Source organism: Nelumbo nucifera, chromosome 7 (assembly GCF_055504915.1).
Source record: "Nelumbo nucifera cultivar China Antique chromosome 7, China Antique-T2T, whole genome shotgun sequence".
In the NCBI taxonomy this organism is placed as follows: domain Eukaryota; kingdom Viridiplantae; phylum Streptophyta; class Magnoliopsida; order Proteales; family Nelumbonaceae; genus Nelumbo; species Nelumbo nucifera.
In genome coordinates this window covers 6,825,445-6,853,387 of record NC_142655.1, presented here as the reverse complement: position 1 = coordinate 6,853,387, position 27,943 = coordinate 6,825,445, and the positions used below count along the sequence as shown (strand labels likewise).

Genomic DNA, 27,943 nt, shown 5'->3' with positions numbered 1-27,943 from the left:
CAAACTCTGTTGTAGTATGAGAAGAACAATCATTAGTGGAACAAACTACTGAAGTGGAAGCGACTGTTGCTCATCAAGAAGAACCTACGGAGGAAATACCATTAGACATAGTGAGCATAGAGGCATTGATGCTTCATAGGAGATCAATTCGAATAAGAAAAATGATCGCATCCTCCGATTATGTATACCTTCAAAAAACTGAGTCTGATTTGGGTCCTTTTATAGACCCAGTCACATTTAGAGAAGCCATTGAAAGTTGTAACTCCATGCTCTAGCTTGAAGCCATGAAAAGCAACATTGACTCCATGGTCACTAATGGCGTCTGGGATGTAGTACCGCTACCGATAGGTGCTAAAACAATTCCATGCAAATGGATATTTAAGACTAAAAGGGCACCTACTGGTGAAATTGAGAGGTACAAAGCAAGACTAGTGGCCAAAGTGTACAATATAGAAAGAGGAATTGACTACAATGAGACTTTTTTCCCTGTCTCTAAGAAAGATTCATTCAGAATAATCATGGCATTAGTAGTTCATTATGACATAGAGCTACATCAAATGGATGTAAAAACAATCTTTCTGAATGGTGATCTGAAAGAAGAAATGTACATGGAACAACCCGTAGGGTTTAAAGCTGAGGGCAGGGAACATATGGTTTGCAAACTAAAGAAGGCAATCTATGGGTTGAAACATGCCTCCCACCAATGGTACTATAAGTTCCATAGTGTAATTACATCTTTTGGATACAAAGAAAATGCAATAGATCAATGTATATACCTCAAGGTCAGTTGGAGTAGTTTCATCCTATTAGTGTTATATGTTGATGACATCTTGTTAGACAGTAGGGACACAAACCTGTTGTGCCAAACAAAAGAATTTCTAAAATAGAAATTCGACATGGACATGGGAGAAGCTTCTTATGTCCTAGGGATTGAGATCATGAGAGATAGAACCCGTAAAGTTTTGGGGTTATCTCAAAGGGTCTTAGAACACTTTAGAATGGAAAACTATGCACCAAGTGTAATTCACATTCACAAAGGAGATAAGCTTAGTAGTGAAAGTTGTCATCAAACTGAATATGAAAAGGATGACATGAATAAAGTTCCTTATGCACTAGCCGTTGGTAGCCTGATGTATGTATAGGTTTGCACCAGACCTGACATTGCGTTTGCAGTGGGAGTATTGGGTAGATTTCAAAACAACCCAAGTAGGAAACATTAGAAAGCTGCTAAGAAATTGCTTAGGTATCTGTAGGGAACCAAATAGTATGTTCTCACATACAAGAAATGAAACAAATTGAATCTGTGTGGATACACTGATTCAGATTTATGGTGGTTGCCCAGACACCAGAAAGGCCACATCGAGGTATATATTTTTGCTTGTTGGATGAACAATTTCTTGGAGAAGTAGCAAGCAGAAGTTGAGAGTTTCCTCCACAATGGAAGTAGAATTCATTGGGTGCCATGATGCTACGAAACATGCAATATGGTTGAAAAACTTTATAATCAGCATGGGTGCCCTAGTATTGGATTATGTAGATAAACCAATACAACTTTACTGTGATAATGCGATAGCTGTGTTGCAGGAAGGCAAGGTAGACATCCATCATATCAAAACTGAAAAAATGTTAGCAGATCCTATGACTAAGGGATTGTCCCTAGTGGTTTATCAAAACCATGTGAAAAACATGGGTGTTGTCAGTTCGTTGGATGAATATAGTTTAATTCAGTGACATGTGTTGGTGCCTCCTATATCTATGGATGCCCCGTGGCCTGTCATATTGTACACATATATGAGATGACAAACTATGGATTGGAAACACTACAAGGTTTATACACTGAGGGTTGTGATGCGTAATTGTATAATACATGGAAGAAACTTGTATAATCCGAGGGTACCGCCATGATTTACATTATGTTAGCAATTACCTAAGTGGTTTGGTTGAATGTGTATACTTACACATTCATTGGCCTTGATCAAGCCAACTATTCGCGTATATATATATATATATATATATATATATATATATATATATATATATGTATACATGTATGTATTTATGTATGTATGTATAAATATATATACATGTATCTTTCTTTATGGCCACCTTTTGGGCCAAGTGGGAGATTGTTAGAAAAATTACCCATTTGGTAGGACCCAGATTGTGGCCCATCATGGTGGCCACGGTCCAGACTGAATTGGTCCAAATCCAATCACCCTAATTGGAGCTCATTATGAGGGTGTTGGACTTGAACAATTTTCTAATAAAACAGCCCCATTAATTAAGGGATTTGCGAGATTCAAATTTGAATTTAAATATCCCATTTTTAATTTTGGAAACCATGGGGCTGATTGATTGGCAAAATTTATGGGAATTAAATTCCCTCTAATTAGGCAAGATCTTTGATAGGAAGATTGCCTAAAAGAATGACAATAGAGATATGACCCATCTCCCCTATGTGTGTGATCCCTCTTGACTTTTTTTCTCCTTCAAGCTTCACTCTCATTCTGCTCTCCCCAAAAGAAAATGAGTGCTCCCTATCAGCACTGAACTAGAGAGTTAACACACAAGAGATATCGACTAGAATTCTAAGGGGATATTATAGTTCTCGCGAGTCACCAATTATAACCAGTGTGTAGTTGTTGAGTAGTTTGACTGCATTAATTAGAAGCAAGGAGTCAAAGTCCAGTGGGGCTTGATTCAAGAAAGTAGAAAGCGGTTTTGATCAATACACTTATTGGTACGAGAGTTCCTTGCACAGAGGTTATGACAACTGTAGGTAAAATTTTATTCCAAACTGTTCTTTTATTTCAGTTGAACAGATTTTGGTCGACTTACATTGTACTCTTCAAAATCATTTCTTATTATATTCCTTATGTAGTAAGAAACCTTGTGCATTTTAATTCAACCTGCTCCGAAGTTTATCTCAAAATCAAATATCAACCTACCATGAAATACCAAGATCATATGGCATGGTTGAAACCATGGAAGCAATACTATTATAATTAAAATTAAATAATTTCAAAAATAGTAAAGAGTAATTACTCATATATAGATAAACAGAATGTTTGGTATCAAGTTATTTCAATAGATTGACTCATTTTGTTTGACCACAACCTAATCACTAGGGATGGTAATGGGTGGATTTAGGGAGGGTTTTGTAAATTCTATATTTTACCAGTCTTTCTAGACCTCTCAACTTGTATCCTCCCCAAGAGGCCAAAACCCTTAGCAGATTGGAATTTTAGAATTCAAACCTTCTTTTTATATAAAAATACAAAACCCTCCCCAACCCTACCTTCCCCACATTTGAGGGTGGGGCAGGTTGGATCTAGAATTAATTTTCCATTATTTCTTATTACACATAATGTCACCTTATACTTTATTTCTTTACCTTCATTTGCACAAATGCGTATCACATGTGCTTACGTTAGTAAGCAATAACGAAGTAAAAGAACATGAAAAAAAATCCAAAATTTCAATTATTTGATTAAAACTTGTGAAAAACACAAATTATCAATTGTGCTTTACATAAAATTCAAAATATTATTAAATTTAACACCTAATATATAAGTTCATATGCCTTCTAACTATATACAGGTCGGGGAGGGTTAGGGCTAGCCTAATAGTGTGCCCGAGGAAAAATCTATGATGCTGGAAAGACATGATATTAGAAAGATTTTAACCAGTCCAAACCGCTTGCAAATTTTGATGAAAACCACCTTATTGGTTACCACTTTTATGATGCTGGTTTATTGGTTATAAGTTTTTCTAGTATCATGTATTTTCAACCAATCGACCTAAATGGATCGGGTTTTGGTCCAATCCGATCCAATGTGAGTCCATTTATAAATGGCTTGGGCCCATTCAGATCCGAATCCAATAAAAATAGAATTCAAACCGGTTCATTTAAATGCATATGGGTTGGATTGGATTGAAATAACACAAAATACATAGAAAAATGTAGAACATAGGTTATAAAATTACAAAAAAAAGTAAAAATGCAGAAAAAAGATACAGGAAAATTTAAAAATAAAAATAGCAAAAGAAATACAGGAAAAAGAGTAGAAACAATTATAGAAAATTATAAAAGAAATTATAGAAAAAGATACAAGAAAGTTACAGAAAAAATTATAGAAAAATTACAGAAAGTCTTTCTACCTACTCTTTCCTTAACTCTTCGATGAGATTTCATCGTATCTGGCGACTTGACCACCACATAGGGGTGTGTCAATGGACTGATTTTGGGTTGGACTCCATCCAAATCAAAATCCATTTGGATGGATTAGACGGACCAAAAAGACATATTGAATTTGGACAGACTGGATGGTCCAATATGACATTGGATTGGGCCTGGTCCGTCCATAATAAATTTATATTGGGTCCAAAATAGGTGTCAACAGATCAGGTTTAAGTTGAAACCAATCTAAATTAACAGGAATTTAAACAGACTGAACAGTCTCTGGACCAATCCAAAATGGTCCAAAATATTCATTGGACTAGATTAGACCAGGTCCATTAATTTATAATGGACTCACATTGAACTGGACTGGATTGGACGAAATCCAGTTCAATTGACACCCCTACCACCACAGACGTCTTTGCAATTACTGCAGACCACATCACAGCAACCAGAAATGGTATTATCCGTCCATTAGAGAACAGCTGGTCAGTTGGCGACAGGAATCTCGGGCTCAACATTTTCAGGAGGGTTTTTCCACTGCAAACGAAGGCTAGGTTTCTTGCTGTTGCCTTTGATTCTGAATCCCACGAAAATCATGTAGGACTAGCAAACAAGAAAAATCCCCCAAAACCAAAACTGAGAGGGATAACAACCAAAATAGAAATCTCAACTTATTGAGATTTGAGAGCGAGCAAGGACCGGTTCAACCCAATAGGCCAGGCCAATACGGTATGTTGGACCCGGTCCATTGACACCTCTAGTGATTCATTAGCATGAGTCTGGATCGAGACCAGTTTTGGTCAGTGCAAAGCCCGTTTGAACAGCCTTTACAGTTTTACAGTAGGAATATGTCCATATTTATGTATTTTGTCTCATGGGGAGATATTCTCCAATGTAAGGTTGCAAGAGGCTGTTCCAACGGTGTGAACACTGGCTTTTACTGACCGATGCTGAACTCATCTGCTACTCAACAATGACCGGTGCCATTTATTAGAAATGCATGATGATGGAGACCTTTTTGATGGAACTAATGGAATAGAGACTGCCAAATGGAGTAGAGACTGCCATAGCCACAGCTTAAGTTGTAGATCAAATTAAGGTTCAAAATTTTGTCATGTATCGGTTGATATGTATCTTTCCAGCAAGTTTTTGATACGGTACATGGTACCAAATTGAATGTTCCATATCTATTCATCGTATCGAGGCTGTATCGTGCCCGTATCGTACCTGTATCATTGAGTATCGATGCATTTTGGCACTGTATCGGCCTACGGTAGCGTATCAGCCGATACAATATGATTTTACTGTGGCGGAAACGCAAATAAAACTCCCTTTGAAAGAGGGTTTCCAAACCCATTTCAGAAGCCCTCTTTCTTTCCCAAACCCTTCAAAAACCCTTTTAACCTTTTTACGCTTCTTGCATTCTAAATTATGCTTCACGCCTCTAGGTAGTGGAATGCCTCTGTGTTTTAAAACATTGATATTTATTTTTTTTAATTTTTTGAATAAAATATGCAAAATAATTATTTCATCTATTATGTCCATAAATCCATTCAATTTTTTGTTACATATTTACTTTTCTTAATTTTAATTTAATTTTTAAAATAAAACATGCAAAATAATTATTGAATAAAAATAAATAATTATTTAGTTTTTAGAAAATTAGAATAAAACATGCAAAATAATTACTTGATCTATTATATCCATAATTAGATAGTGTGTTTCTATTCCCAACTTCCCGTTTATTGATTATAATATGTTTTTTCATAAAACCCACTAAAATGTGTTATTTTTATGCATAAATAACTCATTTATGTCTTATATTTATTGATATTGATATTTATTTATGATTTATTAGAGTATTTATAGAATTTCCATGCATATCTTAATTTTTCATCTGTATCCATGTGTATTCAAGGCGTATCCCAATACGTCTCTTAAATTTGCCTTTCCGATATACATAACGTTTCCAATACTTTGAACCTTGGATCAAACTCCATCACAGGACTCTCCAATTTGATTTGTGTTTCCTTTGTATTGAACTCTAATTTCTACCACTTTAATCCAGTTGTCTTCATACTGTTTCTATGATAGATTGAAGCCTCCTCAGTGGAGATCAAGTTAAGCTGAAGCTCAGATAGACTGGGCCGTAATATTCTTATTCTGAAAATTTATTATATTCTGTAATCAGATGAGACGTAGTGGAGAGTTTTTGGTTGAAAATTATTATGTGATACATAATATTTTTGTTGATTTTTTTTTTTTGTCAAATTTGTAATTTTTCTACAATTTCTGTTTATTTGGTTATTGGATTGCTACCAATTTATGTATTTTCTACAATTCTAATTTTTGGCTGAAATATATATGTGAAAATTTGTCATTTTTTATTTTATTTTTTGAAATTTCTGGTTTTTGCTAAAATGTATAATTTGTATCTTTTTTTTATCAATTTTGTGTTTGTGTTTTGAAAAACAAATGATGAGTGTGGTGGGTAAACGGGCCAAAATGGGTGGGTTGTGACCCACTAACAAATAGTCAATATGGGCCACTAATGGGTTGTAGATGATAATTTGCCACAGCGCTGAGTAGGAGATCTGAGCTCGATTAGTATACCCCCCAATATCTTAAAATATGACTTTTTTATTCACTAAAAAACAAATCAGTAAATGATCAAAAGATGGATAATGGGTTTCTCTATCCTTTTTAGGATCATGACTAAAGAATAAAATTATTCTACATAGTTAATTAAATAGTCGTTTGTTTGCTCACAACCACGTTATTTCATTTGATACGTTCCTCAAACATCTTAAAAGCCACCCGTTTTAGAGTCTTCTCCAGCTTAAATATCATCACTTTACTTGTTATATAACGACATATACATTAGTTACTGTGTTTGGAGCAGACCACTTCATGCACTGAATGAATCAAGGTAACCAGAACATTAATAAGAGACCGACTTAAACCATTAGTAACTCAAATGTCAAATCAAGGCTCCAAGGCTCTCAAATTTCTGATTAATAGGCTCTAAAATCTAAATTACCCTAACTAGAATTTAAATTTGTCATTGTAAGTTTGTAACACCCTTAAATGACATCAATGGAGTCAACCTTGAGGAATGAAATATAAAGTAAAGCTTGAATTTGATTATTTTGGGTATAATGTGGATTATGGCTACTCTTTTCATTGTAATTTTAAAACAATTAAAATCCCAATATGCAATTTTATCTCCAATCCAGAATGCTAAGGAGAAAAAAAACAACCAAAGCTTCTCTTTCTGTTTTTTTAGGGAGAAAGTATGGACCTAAATGCAAGAGACAAATAACAGAAACACCAGCATCTTGTATTGTGGATTTTATTTTTTCCTTTTTTGTTTCTTTTGAGCCCATGTAGTAGTCATTCATGTCCACTAAAACAGAACATCCCCCTTCAAAGGAAAGCAAGAACAAATTTAATATTCTGGGTTTAGGTTCTTAAAGGTTTCTGCTAATAAAAATGGAACCATGTAGATAGAACAAAGAAGGTTGAAGCATCTCATACTAATGAAAATGGTATAAATTAAAAAAAAAAAAAAACAACACCCGTAAGAAAAAATTACAGAAATCAAGTCTGACCAATACCAAAGGGCAAAGGAAAATAAAATCCCAAACTATTGATCTGTAATAACCTGTAAATCAATAATGAACACTAATCAATATTAAGTGGAATTGTCTGTGATCATGGTAAATCCACAGACCTAAAAAGGAGCATTCCAAACAGCAGGACAACATAAGGCAGGGAACCCTCCTTGCTGATCATGCCTGGAAGACTTGGTGTTCATTCTCCTATTGCTTGCCTGAGCCTTGGTACCGCTGTTGTTGAGGTAAACTCAAAACAATGTTCTGGGAATTGAAGGATGGAATCTAGAAGAATGTAGAATTGCAACTAGGACCCAAGTGATAATAATAAGACCCTCCAAGGCATGTGATCTTGCAACATTCAAGATTGTCTCTTTTTCCAGAAATTAAAACACTCCATCTCCTAGCAGTTGATCCAACTTGGTTTATTCTAATGACTGCCTGGGGCAAAGTAATTGATATGATAATTAAAATAAGACAGGCACTAAAGAAAAATTGCAAAAAGAAGTAGATGCTCATATGATAATTTATATTGCTTTCTCCCTTTTATGCTTTTCATAATTATTTTGCAATGATAATATATACAATGTGAAAAAATAGAAAGTTGAGGGTAAAGTTGGGAAGTAAAATTAGGGTGTTTTGACCAAACCAATTGCAACATTCTCATATTTTAGTATGGTATAGAAATTTTTATTATTTTATATATATATATATATATATATATATATATTTGTAATTTATATTGTGATGGTGCGCAATCCGGCTGAGTCCTAGCTGTCAACGACCTTGTCTCTGACCGGGGCTACAGGGAGCCTGAAACAGAGAAGATGAGGAAGCTCCGGGGGGAACCCGGTATGAATGCTCCGAAGCTCAAGTTAGAATTCTTAGGCAAGATAAAACCAGATGGCGCAAAGTTCACGTACCTTGTTCTTGGGGGTAGGGAGCCTTTTATAGCCACCTCGTGCACTCACTCCTAAGCTTCTGTTAGGTTGGGTATGATTACCTCTGGTCTCCTGCCAGTTCGGGTGTCATCCCCTCTGTTGGATAGAACCGCTACTACTCCCTTTTGTCAGAGCCGTCTCTGCGACTGACGATGACGGTGGCAGGTGGGGATGGTAGGTGACCGTTGAAGTGCGGCTGTCAAGTGTCAGATCCCAAGTCAGTCAGGTGCGCCGCCCTTGGATACGAACCTCCTCGGTGTCAGGTATGGTGCGTTTGTTCAGTTCAGCGTCTCGGAGGAGAAGTGCTGGAGTGGCAAACGAGGTGAAGTGTTGAGTTCGGATAGGGGAGTGTCTCGAACTGCCATGAGGCGGGCCAGTTTGGGTCACTGCCTTGTGTGCCTCGGGGCCTAAGGGAGAGTTCGGGCTCCTCGTAAGGAGGTCGGGCTCCTCGTAGTGAGTTCGAGCTCTTAGTAGGGAGGTTGGGCTCTTAGTAGGGAGTTCAGGCTCCTAGTAGGGAGTTCGGACTGCTGGTTTCTTCCCTTTGGTGCTTGCGCCCTGGGTGCGCTGTTGTGCCGAGCTGTTTGCCTTTGCCACGTGTTGAGTGATTACGAGGTCGGGGCAAATCTTCCTTCATCAATTGCCCCCCACTCCTCGTGCTAAGGGTCTTGCCTTGGCGCGGGGAGTTCGCAAGGTGGCAGGTGGATTTGTCCCGTACTTTGATTCTCGGTTGACTGATAGCGCGAGGTGCATTGTCAGGGTTAGTTTCTTTGAGTGCCCAGAAGACGGAAGACGCGCCGACCTGCTTATAAACGCTACCAGACGTGACAGCACGCTTTATTTTAAAATAAAAAAGGCGCGCCACTGGGAGACGTGATAGCAGGCGTCCTTTCAAAATTTGAAAACGTGCCGCTGCCGCTTTTAATGTGAGGAGACGTGTGCTGTCATTCTGTCAGTTTCACAAAGACGTGTGCTGGCGCTCTGTCAGTTTCAAAAAGACGTGCGCCAACCACGTCTCGGTCTTAGGGGACGTGCGGTCAGCGCGACTGCGGGCCGTTGGATTGGCCTTGATCTGTGCCGTTGCTTCTTGGTCACTATGGGTATAAATAGTGGGGGACCCCAGTCGCTTTCACTTCTGTGCTGCCTCTTGAGCTCGCGTCCAAGTTTCAGCTCACGCCCAGGCTTTCAGTTCGCGTTTCTAGGTTTTCGCTCGTTCAAGTTCCCGTAGTCTTGTTGAAGCTTTTTTCCGGGTGAGTACCTCCCTGGAATCCACCTTCTCTCCTCGATGTCTAGCTCGGAATGCTCAGACGGTCCTTCAAGTCGGTCAGATGCAGGTTCTACGAACCGAGTCGCATCCCCTGATAGTCCTAGCGAGCCGGAGGTAGAGCTCGAGGAAGAGTTTGAACCTGTAGGTCGAGTCGCCTCGGGTAGTTTGGCATCCACCTCTCGTCGGGGTCGGACGTTAGACAAGTTTGGCCCCTCGACCATGATGCCTGAGGGACTCCAATCCCTTATTACCTATTACAATTTGCTTGGGGAGTACGCTTATTTTATACCTTCGGGTAGCTTTCCTTGGGAACACGGTCCTGATGAGATCGTGATATTCCGTGAGCAGCTCGCTGCGGGGCTGCGATTGCCTTTCCATCCCCTCTTTGTCGAGGTTTTGAATCACTTCGGCATTACAGTCGGCCAGCTTCACCCGAACTCCATTCGTAATTTGGTGGGGACAATCTCCCTATTTAGCGAACAGGGCTTTCCTTTAGACTTGGAGATCTTCTCTTACATCTTAATGCTTAAGAAGCAAGCGGGTCTCCTCCCCGGGCGTAGGCAGGCATATTACCTGTCTCCTCGCCCGGGTTTTAAGCTTTTGCACGATCTTCCTAACAAGGTCCCGACGTGGAAGCGGGACTACTTTGGGGTGCGAAGTGTGCTGGGGTGACCGTTTCAGACTGGGTGGGGGGTGGCCGCCCCTGACTCCGGTGTTACGCTTGACAAAGAGACGGTGAAGGGCCTCCGACAATGGGCGCGGCTTGGGCTAAAGTGCCAACAGTATCTGACGGAGGCCAAGCTCATTGCGGCCAGCCTGAGTTCGGGTAGGTTCCTTACTTGGAGGTCCTATTTTGCTCTGTCTGGCTTTTTTCTAATGCCGAACTCTGCTTTGCAGGTGTGATGGACTTAGGAGGGACTTGTGGTGGGCGCTTGTTTCAAGGCATGAAGAGGAGGAAGCGAGTTGCCAAGCGAACTCGCGCCGAGCTGCCCCCGGATGCGGAGCCCGAGGTACCGGACTGCCCGTCGGGGGATCCGCCTAGAGAGCCCGAGATGGCTCCTCCAATGCAAGAAGTGGCAGGGGGCCCGTATGCTGAGACTACTTATATGGGGGCTCCCACCTACTCTGGTGCTCCTGCTTACTCTGGGTTTGCTCATACGCGAGTTGGGCCCTCGAGCTCGGGGGCCCCAAGGGAATTCAGGAGTGTGCTATCGCCGACCTACGCTCTTCAGAAGAGTAAGGAGGCCATCTTCCCCGAGGAGGTCACGGCGTGGACTGATCTCCCTCCGCACCAGGTGGCCTACCGTGCTGTTACTCATGCCATGGTGGTAAGTCAGACTTTTTATCGAGCTCTTTTGCTTTTATCCTTCTTGCCGTGCTGTTACTCACTCGTTCTTTTTGGTAGGTGAACTCTTCTATTCACGCCTTGGTGGCCCAGGTGGAAAGGAGCTCGAGGCAGGCACGAGCTGCTGAAGAGGCTCTTCGTGCTGTTGAGATGACTTCCCGAGCTGCTGAGGCGGCTTCCCGAGCTGCTGAGGTGGCTGCTCGTGCTGCAGAGGCCAAGTAGGCGAGGTCTCAGAGAGATGCCGAGGCCATGGGCGTCGTAGTGAAGCACATGGCAGACCTGAGGCTGGATTTGCAGCATCAGGTCGAATACCTTCAGGAGGACATTAGGGAGAGGACGCAGATCTTTTCTCAAGGTATTGAAGATGCCAAGAGAAAGGTTGTCGATGAGTACATCGCCTCACCGAGCTTTGACGACCTAATGGTGGATTCGTACCGAAGGGGTTTCAAGCTAAGCCAGTGGATGATTCGGAATACGTACCCCGAGCTCGATATTAGTGCCATATCCACTTCGCGCATAACTCAGGAGATGGCCAATGCTGCTGACGGTGAGCCAGACTCCGAGGGCAAGGCAGGGCCTTCGGGTATCGTTGAAGTGCCTTCTGATAATGAAGAAGTAGCTCCGGGATTGTATTTTTTTTTTTTTTGAAATGTACTACCTTACTGGAATGACTTTTCTTTAGGTTAAGTGTTGGTTGTTCTTTCTCCCAAACTGAACGTATTTGCCGGACTGACCATATGTCAGATCTATTTCCTGCCCGGGTTATCGCACTCGCGCGGCCTATTTTGGTGGTGATTTTATCCACTTCGCTTGGTGGTTTATAGGTAGTATCGCCTTAGGTTGACATTGTTCCATACTCGGGGTACTTGCTTACCCTCTAAGGTTTCGAGCTCGTATGCCCCTCCGAGTGCTTTCTTTACTCTGTAGGGTCCTTCCCAATTTGGTCCGAGTTTGCCCACGCCGGGTTCGGGTACCATGATCTTACGGAGAACCAGGTCGCCGACGCGGAAGCTCCTCTTCTTTACTCTGGCGTTATAGTATCGAGCTACTTTTTGCTAGTAGGCCGCTGTTCGGATGTGCGCGAGGTCTCTTACCTCATCCAGTAGGTCGAGGTTGGTGCGTAACTCATCTCCGTTTGTCTAGTCATCATATGCTTCTAGTCGCAGTGTAGGTATTTCGATTTCCGCCGGGATTACCGCTTCGGTGCTGTAGGTGAGGTTAAAGGGGGTCTCTCCCGTGGCGGTTTTTTCCATAGTTCGGTCCCACAGGACACTTGGTAGCTCGTCCGCCCACAATCCTTTAGCTCGGTCTAGTCGTGCTTTCAGTCCGCGGAGGATGGCTCTGTTCATTACTTCTGTCTGACCGTCTGCCTGCGGGTGTGCGACCGATGTGAAGTTCTGATGAATTCCCATATTTTGGCACAATTCTTGGAACTTGATATCCTCGAACTGTTTGCCGTTGTCGGAGATCTGTACCCGAGGTAGCCCGAAGCGACATTACTATGTTCTTCCAAAAGAAGTTCTGTATGTTTCGGGCTGTAACTGTTGCCAGAGGTTCAACTTCTATCCACTTTGTGAAGTAATCTACTGCCACCACTAGGAACTTTCTCCCACATGTTGCTGGCGGGAATGGCCCCAGAAGGTCAATGCCCCATTGTGCAAAGGGCCATGGACTAGTGAGGTACTTGAGGTCGGCAGCAGGCTGATGGTGGATATTGGCATGCTTCTGACACTTGTCACATTTTCTAACGAGCTCGACGGCTTCTGCCTTCATCGTTGGCCAGTAGTATCCTTGTCGAAGTGCCTTTTGGGCAAGGGCTCTGCCCCCCAGGTGTCTGCCGCACAGACCTTCATGAGTGTCGCGCAGTACGAGCTCGGCTTCGATAGGTCACAAGCAACGCAGGTAGGGGAGCGTATAGGATCGTTGGTACAACCGTTCGTCTATTATGACGTATTTGGCTGCCTGGCGCTGCACCCTCTTGGCTGCATTGCGGTCCGCAGGGAGGGTTCCATCTAGTAGGAAGCTCGCAAGTGGGTCGATCCAGCTCGGCTCTGCTTCAAGGACGGGAGCAACCTCTTCTGCCCCATCGAGAATGCTGGGCCGAGGTAAGTCCTCTATGTACACGATTCTCATGGCGTTGTGACTCGTGCTGGCTAACCGGGACAGCGCGTCGACCTCAGTGTTCTCTGACCTCGAGATTTGCCTGATGAAGTGTGACTGGAAGTTGAGCAGAGCATCCTTTACTTTTGCCAAGTATGCAATCATAGTGAGCTCGCGTGCTTCGTACTCGCCTATAACCTGGTTGACCACGAGCTGGGAATCACTGTAGATAACTATGTGCTTTGCTCCAACCTTGCGCGCTAGGTTCAGCCCGGCTATCAGCGCCTCGTACTCCACCTCGTTGTTGGATGCCACAAACTCAAAGCGTAGTGCGTATTCCAGTTTCGTTCCGCTCGGGCCGCGTAGCACTATTCCAGCCCTGTTGCCCTGTTGGTTCGAGGAGCCATCTACGTGAAGGATCCAAGGCTCCTCATCCCAATTCGTGTTTGGCCTAACCAGGAGAGATGCTACACTAGCTGCTACTTTACGGGGTTCAGACTCTATTGGCTTGGGAGCTCCGAGCTCGCCCGAACTGAGGATCTTGGGCTCGATCGGCTCAGGGGCTTCGAGGCTAAACGTGCACTCGGTGATAAAATCTGCCAAGGCTTGGGCCTTAATAACAGTTCTTGGTTTGTACTGGAGGTCGTACTCGCTGAGTTTGATGGCCCATTTCGTCAGTCGATCGGAAACCTCGGGCTTGAGTAAAACTTGCCTCAGAGGTTTGTTAGTCAAGACGATGACGGTGTGAGCCTGGAAGTACGAGCGGAGTTTCCGAGCTGCTATCACCAGTGCGTATGCTTGCTTTTCTATCTGCGGGTACCTTGTCTCTGCTCCCTGCAAAATTTTACTAACATAATAGATGGGTCGTTGGACCCGGTCTGCTTCTTTTATTAGTACCGAACTGACCACCTCGTCGCTTGCAGAGAGGTACAATTCTAAGACCTCGCCCTCCTCAGACCGGGCTAAGGTTGGCACACTAGCGAGGTAGCTTTTTAGCTCGTCGAACGCGAGCTGGCAGTCTCGGGTCCACTCGAACCCTTTGCCTTTGATTGCTTTGAAGAAGGGCAGGCAGCGGTCTACTGATTTGGACATGAAGCGGCTTAGAGCGGCTATGCGGCCGTTTAGCCTCTGAACTTCTTTTACTTTCCGGGGTGGTCTCATATCTAGGATGGCTTTTATCTTGTCTGGGTTGGCCTCAATATCGCGCCGGTTGACAATGTACCCTAGGAACTTGCTTGATGTGACACCGAAGACACATTTGTTAGGGTTCAGTTTCATGCTAAATTGACGTAGGATTTGGAAGACAGAATCTAAGTCTTGTATTAATTCCTATGAAAACTGCGTCTTGACGACCATGTCATCTACATAACATTCTATCTTCGTGCCAATCAAGGGCCGAAACAGCCTATTTACAAGTCTTTGGAAGGTTGCCCCGGCATTTTTTAATCCAAAGAGCATGACCTTGTAGCAATATAGGCCAAACTCGGTTATGAAGCTGGTTTTTTCCTCATCGGACTGGTCCATCCTTTGGTTGTAGCTCGAGTAGGCGTCTAGGAAGCTTAGCAACTCATGTCTTGAGGTCGCGTCCACTAGGCGGTCAATTCTGGGGAGGGGGAAGCAATCTTTCGGGCAAGCTCGGTTCAGGTCGGTGTAGTCGACGCACATGCGCCACTTGCCGTTTGCCTTTTTCACCAGCACTGGGTTGGCTACCCATCTCGGGTAATGGACTTCCCTTATGAAGTCTGCTGCGAGGAGCTTTTCGACCTCCTCGTCGACCGCCCTCCAGCGCTCTGGGGCTAAGTTGTGTTTCTTCTGTCTAACGGGTCTAACTACAGGGTCAGTATTAAGTTTGTGAGTTATCAGGCTGGGGTTAATACCAGGCATGTCGGCCGCGGACCAAGCAAAAATATCTAAATTTTGAAGTAAAAAACTCACCAGTTCGGTTCGTAGTGGTTCCTCAACGGAAGCACCGATCTGTAGTGTGCGAGATGGGTCTGTAGCCGAAGTCGGGACTGCGACTGTTTCCTCTGTGGGCGAAGCTCGTTCCTCGCCTTGCTCCGTAGGCCGCTCCAGTTCAAGGTCGTTGGTCACCTTGGTTTTCCCTTCAGGGTGGCAACATAACACTTGCGGGACTCGAGCTGGTCACCCCTGCGCTACCCCCACACCGAAGTCTGTAGGGAACTTTATTGCCAAATAGTATGTGGAGACCATTGCTCGCAGGATATACGTAATTAGCCACCCTATTATGGCATTGTATGGGGAGGGGGTCGTGACCACCAGGAAATCATGGTTGAGTCTGTCCGCACAAGACCATGTGCCGACTTCCACAGGTACTGTTATTTTTCTGAGGGGCTGACTTCCTCTCCGCTGAAACCCACCAGAGGAGTGTTCGCGGGCTTCAGCTCGCTCCTCTGTAACTGTAGCTGGTCAAATGCTGACTTGAAGAGGATGTCCGCCGAGCTGCCCGAATCTACGAGTACATGCCTGAACTCGAAGTCACTGATCCTTAGTTTAATGACAAGCGCGTCATCGTGGGGGTAGTGGACCCCTCGTACATCGTCTTCCGTGAAGAAGATTGACTCTTCAGTCTTTGGTCTTTTTGGGGGGTTTTGTTCCTCTTGGGCCGCTTCGCGAACTGACATCCGGACCGCTGCCGAAGTACACTCTGCTACCACCTAACCTCCCGTAATTACATGGATGGTTCCCCGAACTGGCCTCTCTTCCGGAGGCTGTCGCTGTAATGGTTCGGCTGGTAGCACTATTCCAGCCCCGCTGCCCTACTGGTTCAAGGAGCCATCTACGTGAAGGATCCAAGGCTCCTCATCCCAGTTCGCGTTTGGCCTAACCAGGAGAGATGCTACACTGGCTGCTACTTTACGGGGTTCAGACTCTATTGAGTCCTAACTGTCAACAACCTTGCCTCTGACCGGGGCTACAGGGAGCCTGAAACAGAGAAGATGAGGAAGCTCTGGGGGGAACCCGGTATCAATGCTCCGAAGCTCAAGTTAGAATTCTTAGGCAAGATAAAACCAGATGGCGCAAAGTTCACATACCTTGTTCTTGGGGGTTGGGAGCCTTTTATAGCCACCTCGTGCACTCACTCCTAAGCTTCTGTTAGGTCGGGTACGATTACCTCTGGTCTCTTGCCAACTCGGGTGTCATCCCCTCTGCTGGATAGAACCGCCACTGCTCCCTTTTGTTGGAGCCGTCTTTGCGACTGGCGATGACGGTGGCCGGTGGCAGTGGTAGGTGACTGTTGAAGTGCGGCTGTCAAGCGTCAGATCCCAAGTCAGTCAGGTGCGCTGCCCTTGGATACGGACCTCCTCGGTGTTAGGTATGGTACGTTTGTTCAGTTCGGCGTCTCGGAGGCGAAGTGCTGGAGTGGCGAACGAGGTGAAGTCTTGAGTTCGGATAGGGGAGTGTCCCGAACTGCCATGAGATGGGTCAGTTCGGGTCACTGCGTTGTGTGGCTCGGGGCCTAAGGGAGAGTTCGGGCTCCTCGTAAGGAGGTCGGACTCCTCGTAGTGAGTTCGAGCTCTTAGTAGGGAGGTCGGGCTCTTAGTAGGGAGGTTGGGCTCTTAGTAGGGAGTTCAGGCTCCTAGTAGGGAGTTCGGACTGCTGGTTTCTTCCCTTTGGTGCTTGCGCCCTGGGTGCGCTGTTGTGCCGAGCTGTTTGCCTTTGCCACATGTTGAGTGATTACGAGGTCGGGCCAAATCTTCCTTCATCATATTGTATTCTTTATTTTGAGGAGAAAGGTGCGTAGGATAAGAGAGAAGCCATTTCTGCTTCTTTCTTCCTACTGTAATGATGACATTTGGTCTTTTGCCTCTTGCCATTTTGCTCGTCAATGGTGGGGCTGTTATTTGGATATCTAACGGCTAGCATTAGGATATAGGTTGATTTTGATTCATTTATATCCATATTCGAATCGAACATCTGTTTGATTTATAAAGAAGAGTCTAGATCTCCTACTAACAAAATGCATTCCAAACCCCTACGACCCTACCAAACACAACCCCTATGGTATTACGTTGGTACGGTGTCAAATTATCAGATTGGCTTAATGATCGTTAAGAAAAAACACCCTATAACGATTCAATATAATGATAAGAGCATTTCCTGATCCAATACAACTTATTATGTTAACAGAGACAATTGAAAAAAAAGTTTCATTTAATCATCTAATCGATTGTTCCATGATGAAAAGAGAGAGGTTGAGAAAACATCTATTCCTTCATTCAATTCAAATTCGTGATTTGGGCAAACCATTTGATACTTAACACGTGTTGGCTCTAATCAATGAAGATGTTTGTCATGTAGGTGCTTTTGGAGAAGATCAGATAAGGCGAAGAATAGGTTCCACAACAGTCTTATTATTATTTTATTTGTTTTATCCAATTACAAGTGTTAACTGTTAATTAAATAAAATTGAAAATAAAAAACATAACAAAGGGTAAAAATGAAAAATGAAAATCAAGCTTTAAAATAGAAAACATGATAAAGGATAAAAATCAAAGTGAAAATTAGGCTTTTTGATGAAATATTGTCACCGTCCACATTTTTATAAATGGTAAAGAGATTATCCAATTACAAGTATTAACGGTTAACTGTTAATTAAATAAAATTGAAAAAATAAAACATAATAATATAAAGGGTAAAAAACAGAAAGTGAAAATAAACTTTAAAATACAAAATATAATAAGGTTCCCATCATGTCATCATTGACCATTCTTCGCAAGTATGTGAATGGGTCGGGCAGACCCGTTAGCACCCAACCAAACCTGACCCAATTATAATAGGGTTGGGATTGGTTTTTTAACTTAATTTTTTAGTTCATATATAATCAATTGAGACCCGAAACAGATCAAGGGTATTTCTCTAAAACTTTGTCTGTTTTTTTTTTTTTTCTTTTTCTCTTTTTTTGGTATTTCATTCATTGGAATACATAATTCTCGATTTTGTTCATGTATTTAGACTTCGGAGAACACTATATGGGTGGAAAGAGGAGATATATATGAGGCAAAGATTGTAGTTGATTGACTCATATGATCATATCTACAATAGGGGTATATAGGCCTATATCTTTGCTTATTATTATTATTATTATTATTATTATTATTATTATTATTATTATTATTATTTGTATTTGTTTTTCTTTTGAAACTGTTTCAGAGGAGTCTATTTAAGGTCAGTCTACCCTCTGAACCCCAAAACATTCCTTGTAGGTGTGTATCGAAAAACTATCGATACATATCTAAATTTTGAACCTTGGGTATAACTTGGTTGGTTCGGGTTGGGTTGAACATTTGTAAAATTTTTGAATGAGCCCAAACTCAAACTCGAGTCCGGTGTATTTTAATATCTTCAATTTGGGTGGTCCAGCTTGCACCCAGATCCAACCTTTGCATTTTCAGTGGAACCAACCTAATATAAAACCTCAATCTTAAGCAAAAATCTGTCAGCTGAGAGTTTTTATTTTGTTTTATTTATTAATTTTATTCCGGTTGATGAGCCCAATCAGCTGAGCTCGGATCCACCCAGAGCTTTTCCAAGGAAAAGCAATTTAAGTTGGCATCACTTGTACTTGTGGCTTCTCATCTGAGAGTAGGATTTATTATGATATAGTGAGAAGGGTTTCCTCTTTCTGGGCTCACAATTTATCTCTTTATCATAGTTGCAACTTGGAAGATAGAACTCTGAGCCCACTTTAGGGGAGTTCTGCTTCAGTCAGGGCAAATTTTGTTCAGGCAGCCTTTATTGTCTTGCATAGAGAATATTTCCATACTTATATGCTTTATTTCATGAGGAAATATTCTCAATGCAAAGTTGAAAATCACTTTAGGAGATAAAACCTATACTGGAACCCTGGTTGTTCTTAGGGATATTAAAAAAAATTCTAACATATAAACAAACGATTCTTAAAATGAACTTTAACCCGGCTCATGTGAGACACTACCCATTAGAATGGCAAATGAGAATGCAAATGTATGGTGCAAAAGTTCTTTAATAAAGTGGATTTCTCATTATTCAGTAGGTGTGGAAAGGCTACTCTCCAACTATGTAATGTAGCCTGATTTGTTCATTTTTTCTACAAAAAATAAAGGAGTTTGGGCCCAAATGAGTTGTCTTCATTTGCACAACTGCGCTTTCATAGTTCCCGTGTGAAGAAGAGAGTGTGCATTCCCGCTTTAATAATCCTCTTAGCCATGGTTTTCAAAACCAGGCCGGACCGGATGGTTGGACCAGAAAAAACGGGAATCAGTCAGGTGACTGATTCCGGTATTTTCCAAAACCGAATTTTTGCCAAAAAAAACATTAATTTGGTCAGCAAATTGTTGATTCGGGCAATTGAACCATTTGAACCATTCAACAATTTTGACTGTTGAATGGTCTGATCATTCGACTCGAAACCGGACCCTTGACCGGTTCATTGTCCGGATCGGTTTTAAAAACCTTGCTCTTAGCCACTTCAATAATTTTACTATGCGTGAATCACACGACCCATCATTCAGGGCCTGTTTGATTCACAGTTGGAATTGGAATTAAAATCGAAATCCTCCAAAATTGGAATCAGAATAGTCAATTCCTATAATCTGTTTGGTTCAGATAGGAATGAAAATGGGAATTAAAATCAGCAGGAATGGGATTTCATTCCCAAGAGAAGGATAGGAAATGACTATTCCCTCAAATGGGGAAATACCATTCCAGCAAGAATGGGAATGGGATTCCAATTCCATCTAATCAAATTGTTGGAATCGGAATAGCCCATTCCAATTCTGATTCCAGACTCCTATACCCACGAACCAAACGGGACCTCAGTCTTGACAACACATTTCAGGATAAACCCAAGAGACTCCCAGTGTTCTGTAAAAAAACAAAATATCACGTAAAACGACGTTGGATTCAAACACCGGCGTGTTTAAAAATCACTAGGGGGTCTCAGGTTTGTCCTTGACCAAACTTAAGTTCTTTAGTCTCGGCTTCCTTCCAATGATTTCCTTTGAAAAAGGGGATACAAGGTGAAGGGTAAAGATGTTATTGCTGCATTGTCAAATTTAATTTTCATGACATGCACACAGAGCCCAAACAAGTATCCCATTTAGGCTTGGTTTGGAAAGAGTACAAATGCAAATATATACAGTATAAATATATACAAAATAATACAAAATATAAAATTTTACACTTTACATATTTGTATTTATATTCCTTCCAAACAAGTATCCCATTTTACACTTTACATGGATAGAGAGGGAGAGAGAGTGAGAGAGAGTGAGAGAGCGGTTAAAGTTCTGACCAATCACAATCATACCTGTGAATTTTGATGAAAACCCATTACCACTTTTATGATGCCCGTTGATTGGTTATATGTTTTTCTGTATGATATTTTTCTGGCATCATAGTCAAATACTCAAATGCATAAAACAGCATTATCATTAGTGACACATAGACCATGAAAAGAGTTTCTTTTGTGGACCATGTAAAGGACAGTCAGTGCATGAGGTTCCCACTAATATAGGGTCTGGGGAGGAGTAGATGCACTCATGTACACAGCTTTGCACCTGTATTTATACGAAGAGGCTGTTTAATTTCAAGATTTGAACCATGATAACTCAAGTCAGTCCCAATAGAGTCTGGAGCATAAGTTAACCCAAAACAAGTCTTACCCTTAAGATTGTTTAGTAAAAAACGGCAATTAGAAGCTCAATGAAACTGTTATATGGTCCAATTACATTTGAGATTGAATCTTCTGGTAGACATGGTAGACATAGGAAGGGTCCCATCATCTGAGAAATGGTGATCGAGTATGGGTACCATCTATCCCATACCCCAAAAGTGAATTAGTGTTGCTAGGAGCACTTGCACTCAACTATACTTCATATATATGATTCTCATGAAAGCTTAGAGTTGCATGAAAAGGAGCAACATTCTCATAAAATCTGTGTTGATGTCTCTTATGTTGGTTGCTCAGTCTACTACAGGTTTCATTGTCAGATCTCCTAAATCTTTTTTATCAGTAGGTCAGTCTTGCATGGTTAATGGTCCAGAAGAGGCAGAAGGGTGGGCGATTCTTAAAGGGCTCTTGCTTTTGGCCTCTGCATGATTGTGATCAAACTCGTCCTTCATGGTTATTTAGCCTCAGTTTGAAAGGACTACAGACACAAATATATACAGTACAAATACATACAAATTAATATAAAATACATAGTTTTACACTTTACATATTTGTATTTGTACTCTTTCTAAACTGAACCTGGAAGAAATACAAATGCAAATATATACAGTAAAATGCATGCAAAATAATATAAAATACAAGATTTGCACTCTACATATTTGTAGTTGTACTCTTTCCAAACTGAGCCTAATTATATGTATGTTCACAATAAAGTTTTTATATAAGAATAGAGATTGTACTACTGCAGCCCATAGCCCCATATGATAGCTCAGAAGGCTCATACCGATGGTTGTATAGCACTCTCCACCGGTTTGGTTAGAACCAGTTATTAGTTATTAGTAGTTTTTTTAGTGGGCATTGCTCCATAAAATAAAGGGGAAAAGTCTGGCTATTTGAAAAAGAAAAAGAAAAAACAGCCGGAGATGTTTGGAATGTTCCTGCAAATAACATTTTATCATGAGTGTGGGGGTGAAAGAGCTTTTGCATCCAATATTTCTTTTAGCAAAAGATACATACAAGGAACACTGTTTGGAGTTAATGCTCATGTGCAAGAAGCTCCTAAGTCTTAAGCAGCTGCCTAAGCTGTTTTTCCCACTCAGTCCCATCAAGTGTTCGCTTGTAATTGACTACGATATGCAGCTTTGTGAACAGCAGATCCCTATTACCCAAATAGCCCAGGGTGCTTTTTCTAAACAGCCAATATTTTTCCTCATAATATATCCAATTCAATGGCTTAGTTTGATGGTTCAAGTGGTATTAATCTTATAGGTGTTTGTGCTTTTGTTTTGTATGAAGCTCACAAGCACCCCTTAAAATTTATGATAATATAGGACTAAGGGTGCAACTTGAATAGGCTTAAGTTAGGTTTATGTCAAAATTTGAATGGACTCGGCCCAAAGGCCCAATCCCAGAATAGTGTAAAATGTTAATTTGCGTCAATCAAAATTGCACCCCTAACTGGGACCAATCGGCTCAGTTTGGAAAAATATAAATGCAAATATATAAAATGTAAAACTGCAAATATATACAAAATAATGCAAAATGTAAAGGTTTAGCGTTCAACATATTTGTATTTGTACTCCTTCCAAATAATCCGAGACTGCAATCCAAAGTTCACATCTAAATTTCAACTGTGAGCCATATGCTGGGCCTCTTCAAATTTATTAAATGCATATCTGAGGCCCAGGTCACCCACAGTCTATCCAGAGGACACTGCCCGTATGTTGAAAATATCTTTTTTACATGTATGTTGTCATTTATGGGAGATATCAACTGTAATGTATTGCGGACGGTATATTTGGGTTGAAAGGATGAAGTCCCAATTTTAAGTGTCCCTTTGATAGGGCTAATATAGCTGATGCAACTCAATCTAATAAGTGAAATATCATATTGACAGGTCATTCCCAGCATTTAAGCTATGTTTGGTTTAAAGGAAAATGTAGGGAAAGGTAGGTGATGAAGGGTAATTTGGTCCTCCAATGATATCACGATATGTGGCATTGCAGAATAGTAGAATGACACCTCGACACCACGTAAGAAGATTCTAGGAGCACTTCAGACACTTTACAATTGCATCGATGACCTCAACACCACCCTATTAGGCCAAATTGCAAACAGTTAGGCAAGACCTCAAGTCGACGTAAGAGGCGACCTGTTTCCACCGATTTGACCTGACTCCGGTTAGCAACCTGCTTGACGTGCCGAGCGACCTCCCCCCTTAAATAGACTATTACCTCCGAATTCCCCAAGATCATGACACCATGTGTGAAGAGTTGGTTATCACCCCGTTCGCTTCGATTAGGATTGGATAAACATTATCTACTTATGTGGAGTCCACCTCCAAGTGTGAAATTACCTCCGAACCAGACATATTGGAGATCCTGGACGCATTTCGTGAGGCTCACAACAACTCACCTATATAATGGCCTCACCTCCAACCTCATAAGGTATGCACGATTTAGCACACTCTCTCTCTCTCTCTCTTTCTAACTTTCTAAAAACTCCAGTTTGCTAACTTAAGCATCGGAATGCCCTTCACAAAGTAAAGCAGCCCAGGTACACTGATCTTATCTCTCTTTCTTTACAGCTCGACCAAGTGACCTACCTAGTCCGATGCCCAATTAGTCCGCCAATAGGGAACACAAAATCGGACACCATCAGTAGGGAAATCTATACAAAGTTTATAAAGATTTCCCTACCTTTTCCTACTTTTTCCTTAAAACCAAACACAACTTTAGCTAATCTAAATTAATAATGGCTACCTAGTTAGAAAGATATGGGATGCTTTTTGGGCTCAGTTTTAGAAGAATGTAAATGTAAATATGTACGGTGCAAATACAAAGTTTAAAAATGTCATTTACAAGCTAGCAGTAATGCCTTACTTGATAGAATCTCTGACTTGTTGAGTGGAGACCTAGGATCAAATTCTGTTGCCACCAGGGTTGGGGGTTAAAGGGAGGGGCCAGTGCATCACCTCATGAAAAAAATAAATCGCTTACAATGTACATTTTTGTATTTGTACGTACCGAGATTTAGTATTTATTATTCTTAATATTGATTCGTATTTGCCATATCTGGTTTCCCGTTTGAAGAAAAGACTTGAAGAAACAAGGAAAGCAGGCAGGATAAAGATTTATGGATATGTGGGGGAGATGTTTATTGGGCAGTCTCATAATTAGATACCAAAATAAAGTCTCATTACATGTAGACCTATTTATGGACTGGACTAGGACTGAGCTTTTACACTGTTTTGGCCTCGGGCTTCATCTCAGGACCGTTCAAATTTTGACAAACAATCACCATTACTCCAAGAGTCTGTTTGGTTTGCAGTTGGAATTCAAATTTGAATCAAAATCAAAATCTTTCCGAATCAGAATCAGAATGATCTACTCCCTTGATCTGTTTGGTTCAGACAGGAATTGAAATGAGAATTAGAATAAGATAGAATGAGATTTCATTCCCAATGTGGGTGGGGAAGGGAATGGCCATTCCCTCAAATGGGAGAATATCATACCACCAAGAATGAGAATGGGATTTCCAATCTGCCCAACCAAACAGTTAGAATTGGAATGCCATTCCGGTTCCAATTCCAGACCCTTATTCCCACAAACCAAATGGTCCCTGATTGTATTATCATCCAGCCCCTCCCTCCAAATCAAAATTCTGACGAACAACCACCACCACCACCTCCCTCAGCTCCTCAACACTCCCAATCATGGTAGTGTTGGCAGCTACATAGCTGCTGCCGATGCCTCCGCCCAGTTGGGTGATTGCAGTGCCAAGACGTTAGATGCTACAGACTTGATGCCTTATTCTTTTCTGAAGCATTTGAGCAATTGCATGGTTCAGATAAAAAGAATTAAAACAGATTAACGAATTACTATGGAAAGTTTTAATTTACTTCATTGTCACATAGACTTATTTTCCTTTCTCACTCACTCTCACTCTTTATTGATTTAGTGAATCAGTTGACGAATTTATAACTTGAATATACTTTTTTTGGGTATTTTGAGTTGTTTTTAAACTAAAATTCATTGAGAAACACACCGAAAACATACAAGAAGGGAAGCTTCCTAACCTGTACTTGTTAATGTGGAGGGACCTTAAAGTTGTTAAATATATATGAACTTATTTAACTTTGCCACTTCAACTGCCGTATGTTGTTATTTTGGCTCAGTTTGGAAAGTGTGCAAATATAAATATATAGAGTGTAAATACATATAAGATAATACGAAATACAAGTTTTTGTACTCTAAATATTTGTATTTATACTTCTTCTAAACTGAGCCTTTGTTACAAGAAAAATTCTGCAACAGCGATTCAATACTCATCAAGTCTCAAGTCCAAACAAAAAACCAACTGCACATGGACATGGGTTGATGGGTCCCTTATAACTCGTCGTATATCCGGTCCAGGTCTTAGAGATCAAGACCCACCATTGGATGGGTCCCACCTGATAGCTCGATCTCGATTTGGCCGGAAGAAAAGAACATGTAGAGAACATTACAAGCATGTGGTTTTAGTGCTTTTAGTTTGGTTATTATAGCAACAAATTAAAAGGTTTTCCTTCATCACCGATCATTTCAATGGTTGTTAGTGGTTGGAATACGTGGTAAACCCGCACTGACCCGACCCTATCGGGTTAGGGTTGGGTCCGGATTAATCAGGTTTTGGGTCAGCTCAGGTTGGGGGTGACCCACGCTGAATCCAACCCATTGACAATATAGCTTTGAATTATTAATTTATATAGTGTTTATTGAGTGTAGGTGTACCATATATGAGCTGGGGCGAAGTAGGTTCAGTATCTCTTCTCTATTTAGTCGGGTCCTGTTAAATATGGCTTTGGTTCGGGTTCCGGATGAGACAAACCCGTATTGAAAGTAGGTATGGTTCAATGGATTACCCAAACTAAATCGGTCCCAACTATAGGGTCTGCGTCTGTATTAAGCGTCCCAGTTATTATTAGGTCGGGATTGGCGTTGGAACGGAAGAACCAGAAGGAAGAAAGCCGTCATTGATTAGAGGTGCGATTTGGGTGGGTTTTGGATTAGGCTTTTGTCAAAACATAAATGACCCAGCTCAAAGGCCCGGGCCTGAAGAAATGTAAATGTTAACCCGGACCAACCCGAGTTGCACCCCTTCAACAGGTTCAGGTTGTCTCTTCTCTCTGGGCTGAACCCTAAGCAAGAGAAATTAGCCAATTAGGATCTATTTTCTCCTGACAGATCGCTCATTACGCCACCTCACAGCCACGTACTAAAAACATTTTTCCATAAATAGCACAAGAGATATTTCCGATATACGATTAACACATACCGTGAAATCGGTGTGAGGAAGGAGGAGATGCGGACTCAGGCAAGAGAGTCCCTCTGAAACTGTTCCTAGTCAAAATATTGTGGCCAACTACTTTCCCGAGATTGTGCATCAGTGCATGTGAGTCCATGACTTTCTATGGTTACAAATTAGCATGGGATGGGCTATTGCCCTATTGGGCTTCCTCAGTCGAACCGAATTGGCTGACGCTTCATTTGGGTTGCCCACATTAGGGTCTTGCTTTTAATACATGGACAAAACACTGCCCAAGCCTGAACTGTTTTTTCCTTTTTCGCTGGGTTAAAATAAAAATAAGAAAAGGATGGCAAACCGGACCCGGATCTAGATCCGGTCCGGGCCCTTCTGATTTGCCACTTATACGTCAACTTCAGCCATGGTGTAGCTGACGCAACCAAAGTCCAACAAGTCAAATTTAATATCATATGAATGTAAAGTCCAACGTGCTTAACCGCATATAGTGCGTGGAGGGAGATATTCATTTTTCAAAGGGGGCATTTCTGTATTTCAATCAAAATGACGGGGGTATCCTAGACAAACCACACCTCAGACAAAAATAATAAAGAGCGCCAGCTGGCAAATAATCCCACCAAGAAGAACCCTAGACAAACCACACCGCCGTCGCCAGCACGCGGCGAATATCGAGCGAGCGCGTCACGAAATTGACGCGGTCCTGATTCAACGCCAATATCAGAGGAACGGGGGTCCTAATTCAATGAGACTCATAATAAATCTTATGCACTCACATCCGTCAGATTCGAATCTAATGGCCCCGTACTCCTTTCTTAAAGCCCGTTAGATTCAGCACTCAATTGACCGAACAATCATTTGGCCGAATTGGGTATTTGGGTCATCGTCCTCCGTGCAGCACATCTCCATCACATCACTTCTAACTTAAAAAACAAAGCAAAGAAAGAGGGGAAAGTGTTGTGGGGGAGAGAGTAGCCTTGGACAGAGAGAGAGAGTAAGAGATGAAGCAGATTGAATACAGGACAGACTGGCCTATAAATAAGGCACCCTCTCTGCTCCAAATTCTCCAAGCTGTTTTCATCATTTTCCCATTTCATGGGCTCTCACATCTGGGATGTTTTCTAGCATCTAGCTCTGTAAAAGTTCTTTTTTCTTTAGTTGTTTCTCCTTCTCTTTCTCTTCTTTCTTCTCCTCCGATTAGAAAGAAAGCAGGAGAGAGAGAGAGAGAAGGAAGGGAGATATCTGTGGAGAAGGAGATGAGCAAATACGTGGAGATATTGGATGCTTTCAGAATTGCAGCGAGGATTCACTCTCACTGCCCTCAAACGGCTCGGATGTACTACCGCCCTCCGTCCAACGCCGATGACCAAGACAGCCAGCTGCAGCCTCTCGACCTGCACTCTCATGATGGCACTGCCGTCGTCAGCAACGCAGCCTCTGATGTCTCCGCCCGGCTGGGTGGTTGCGGGGCCAAGGCTATCACCTTCGATATGACGGACTTGATTCTTTACTCCGTCGTATGA

At 41.9% G+C, this 27,943-nt stretch overlaps 1 protein-coding gene across 1 annotated transcript; it reads left to right on the top strand.

Annotated features, from left to right (window-relative positions):
• Positions 1-284: 284 nt before the first annotated feature.
• On the top strand, positions 285-27,943 carry LOC148790123 (retrovirus-related Pol polyprotein from transposon TNT 1-94). The gene is made up of 3 exons (XM_088891470.1): positions 285-782; positions 888-1,132; positions 27,622-27,943. Exons 1-3 carry the CDS (start codon positions 285-287, stop codon positions 27,941-27,943), a joined length of 1,065 nt encoding a protein of 354 aa, XP_088747596.1.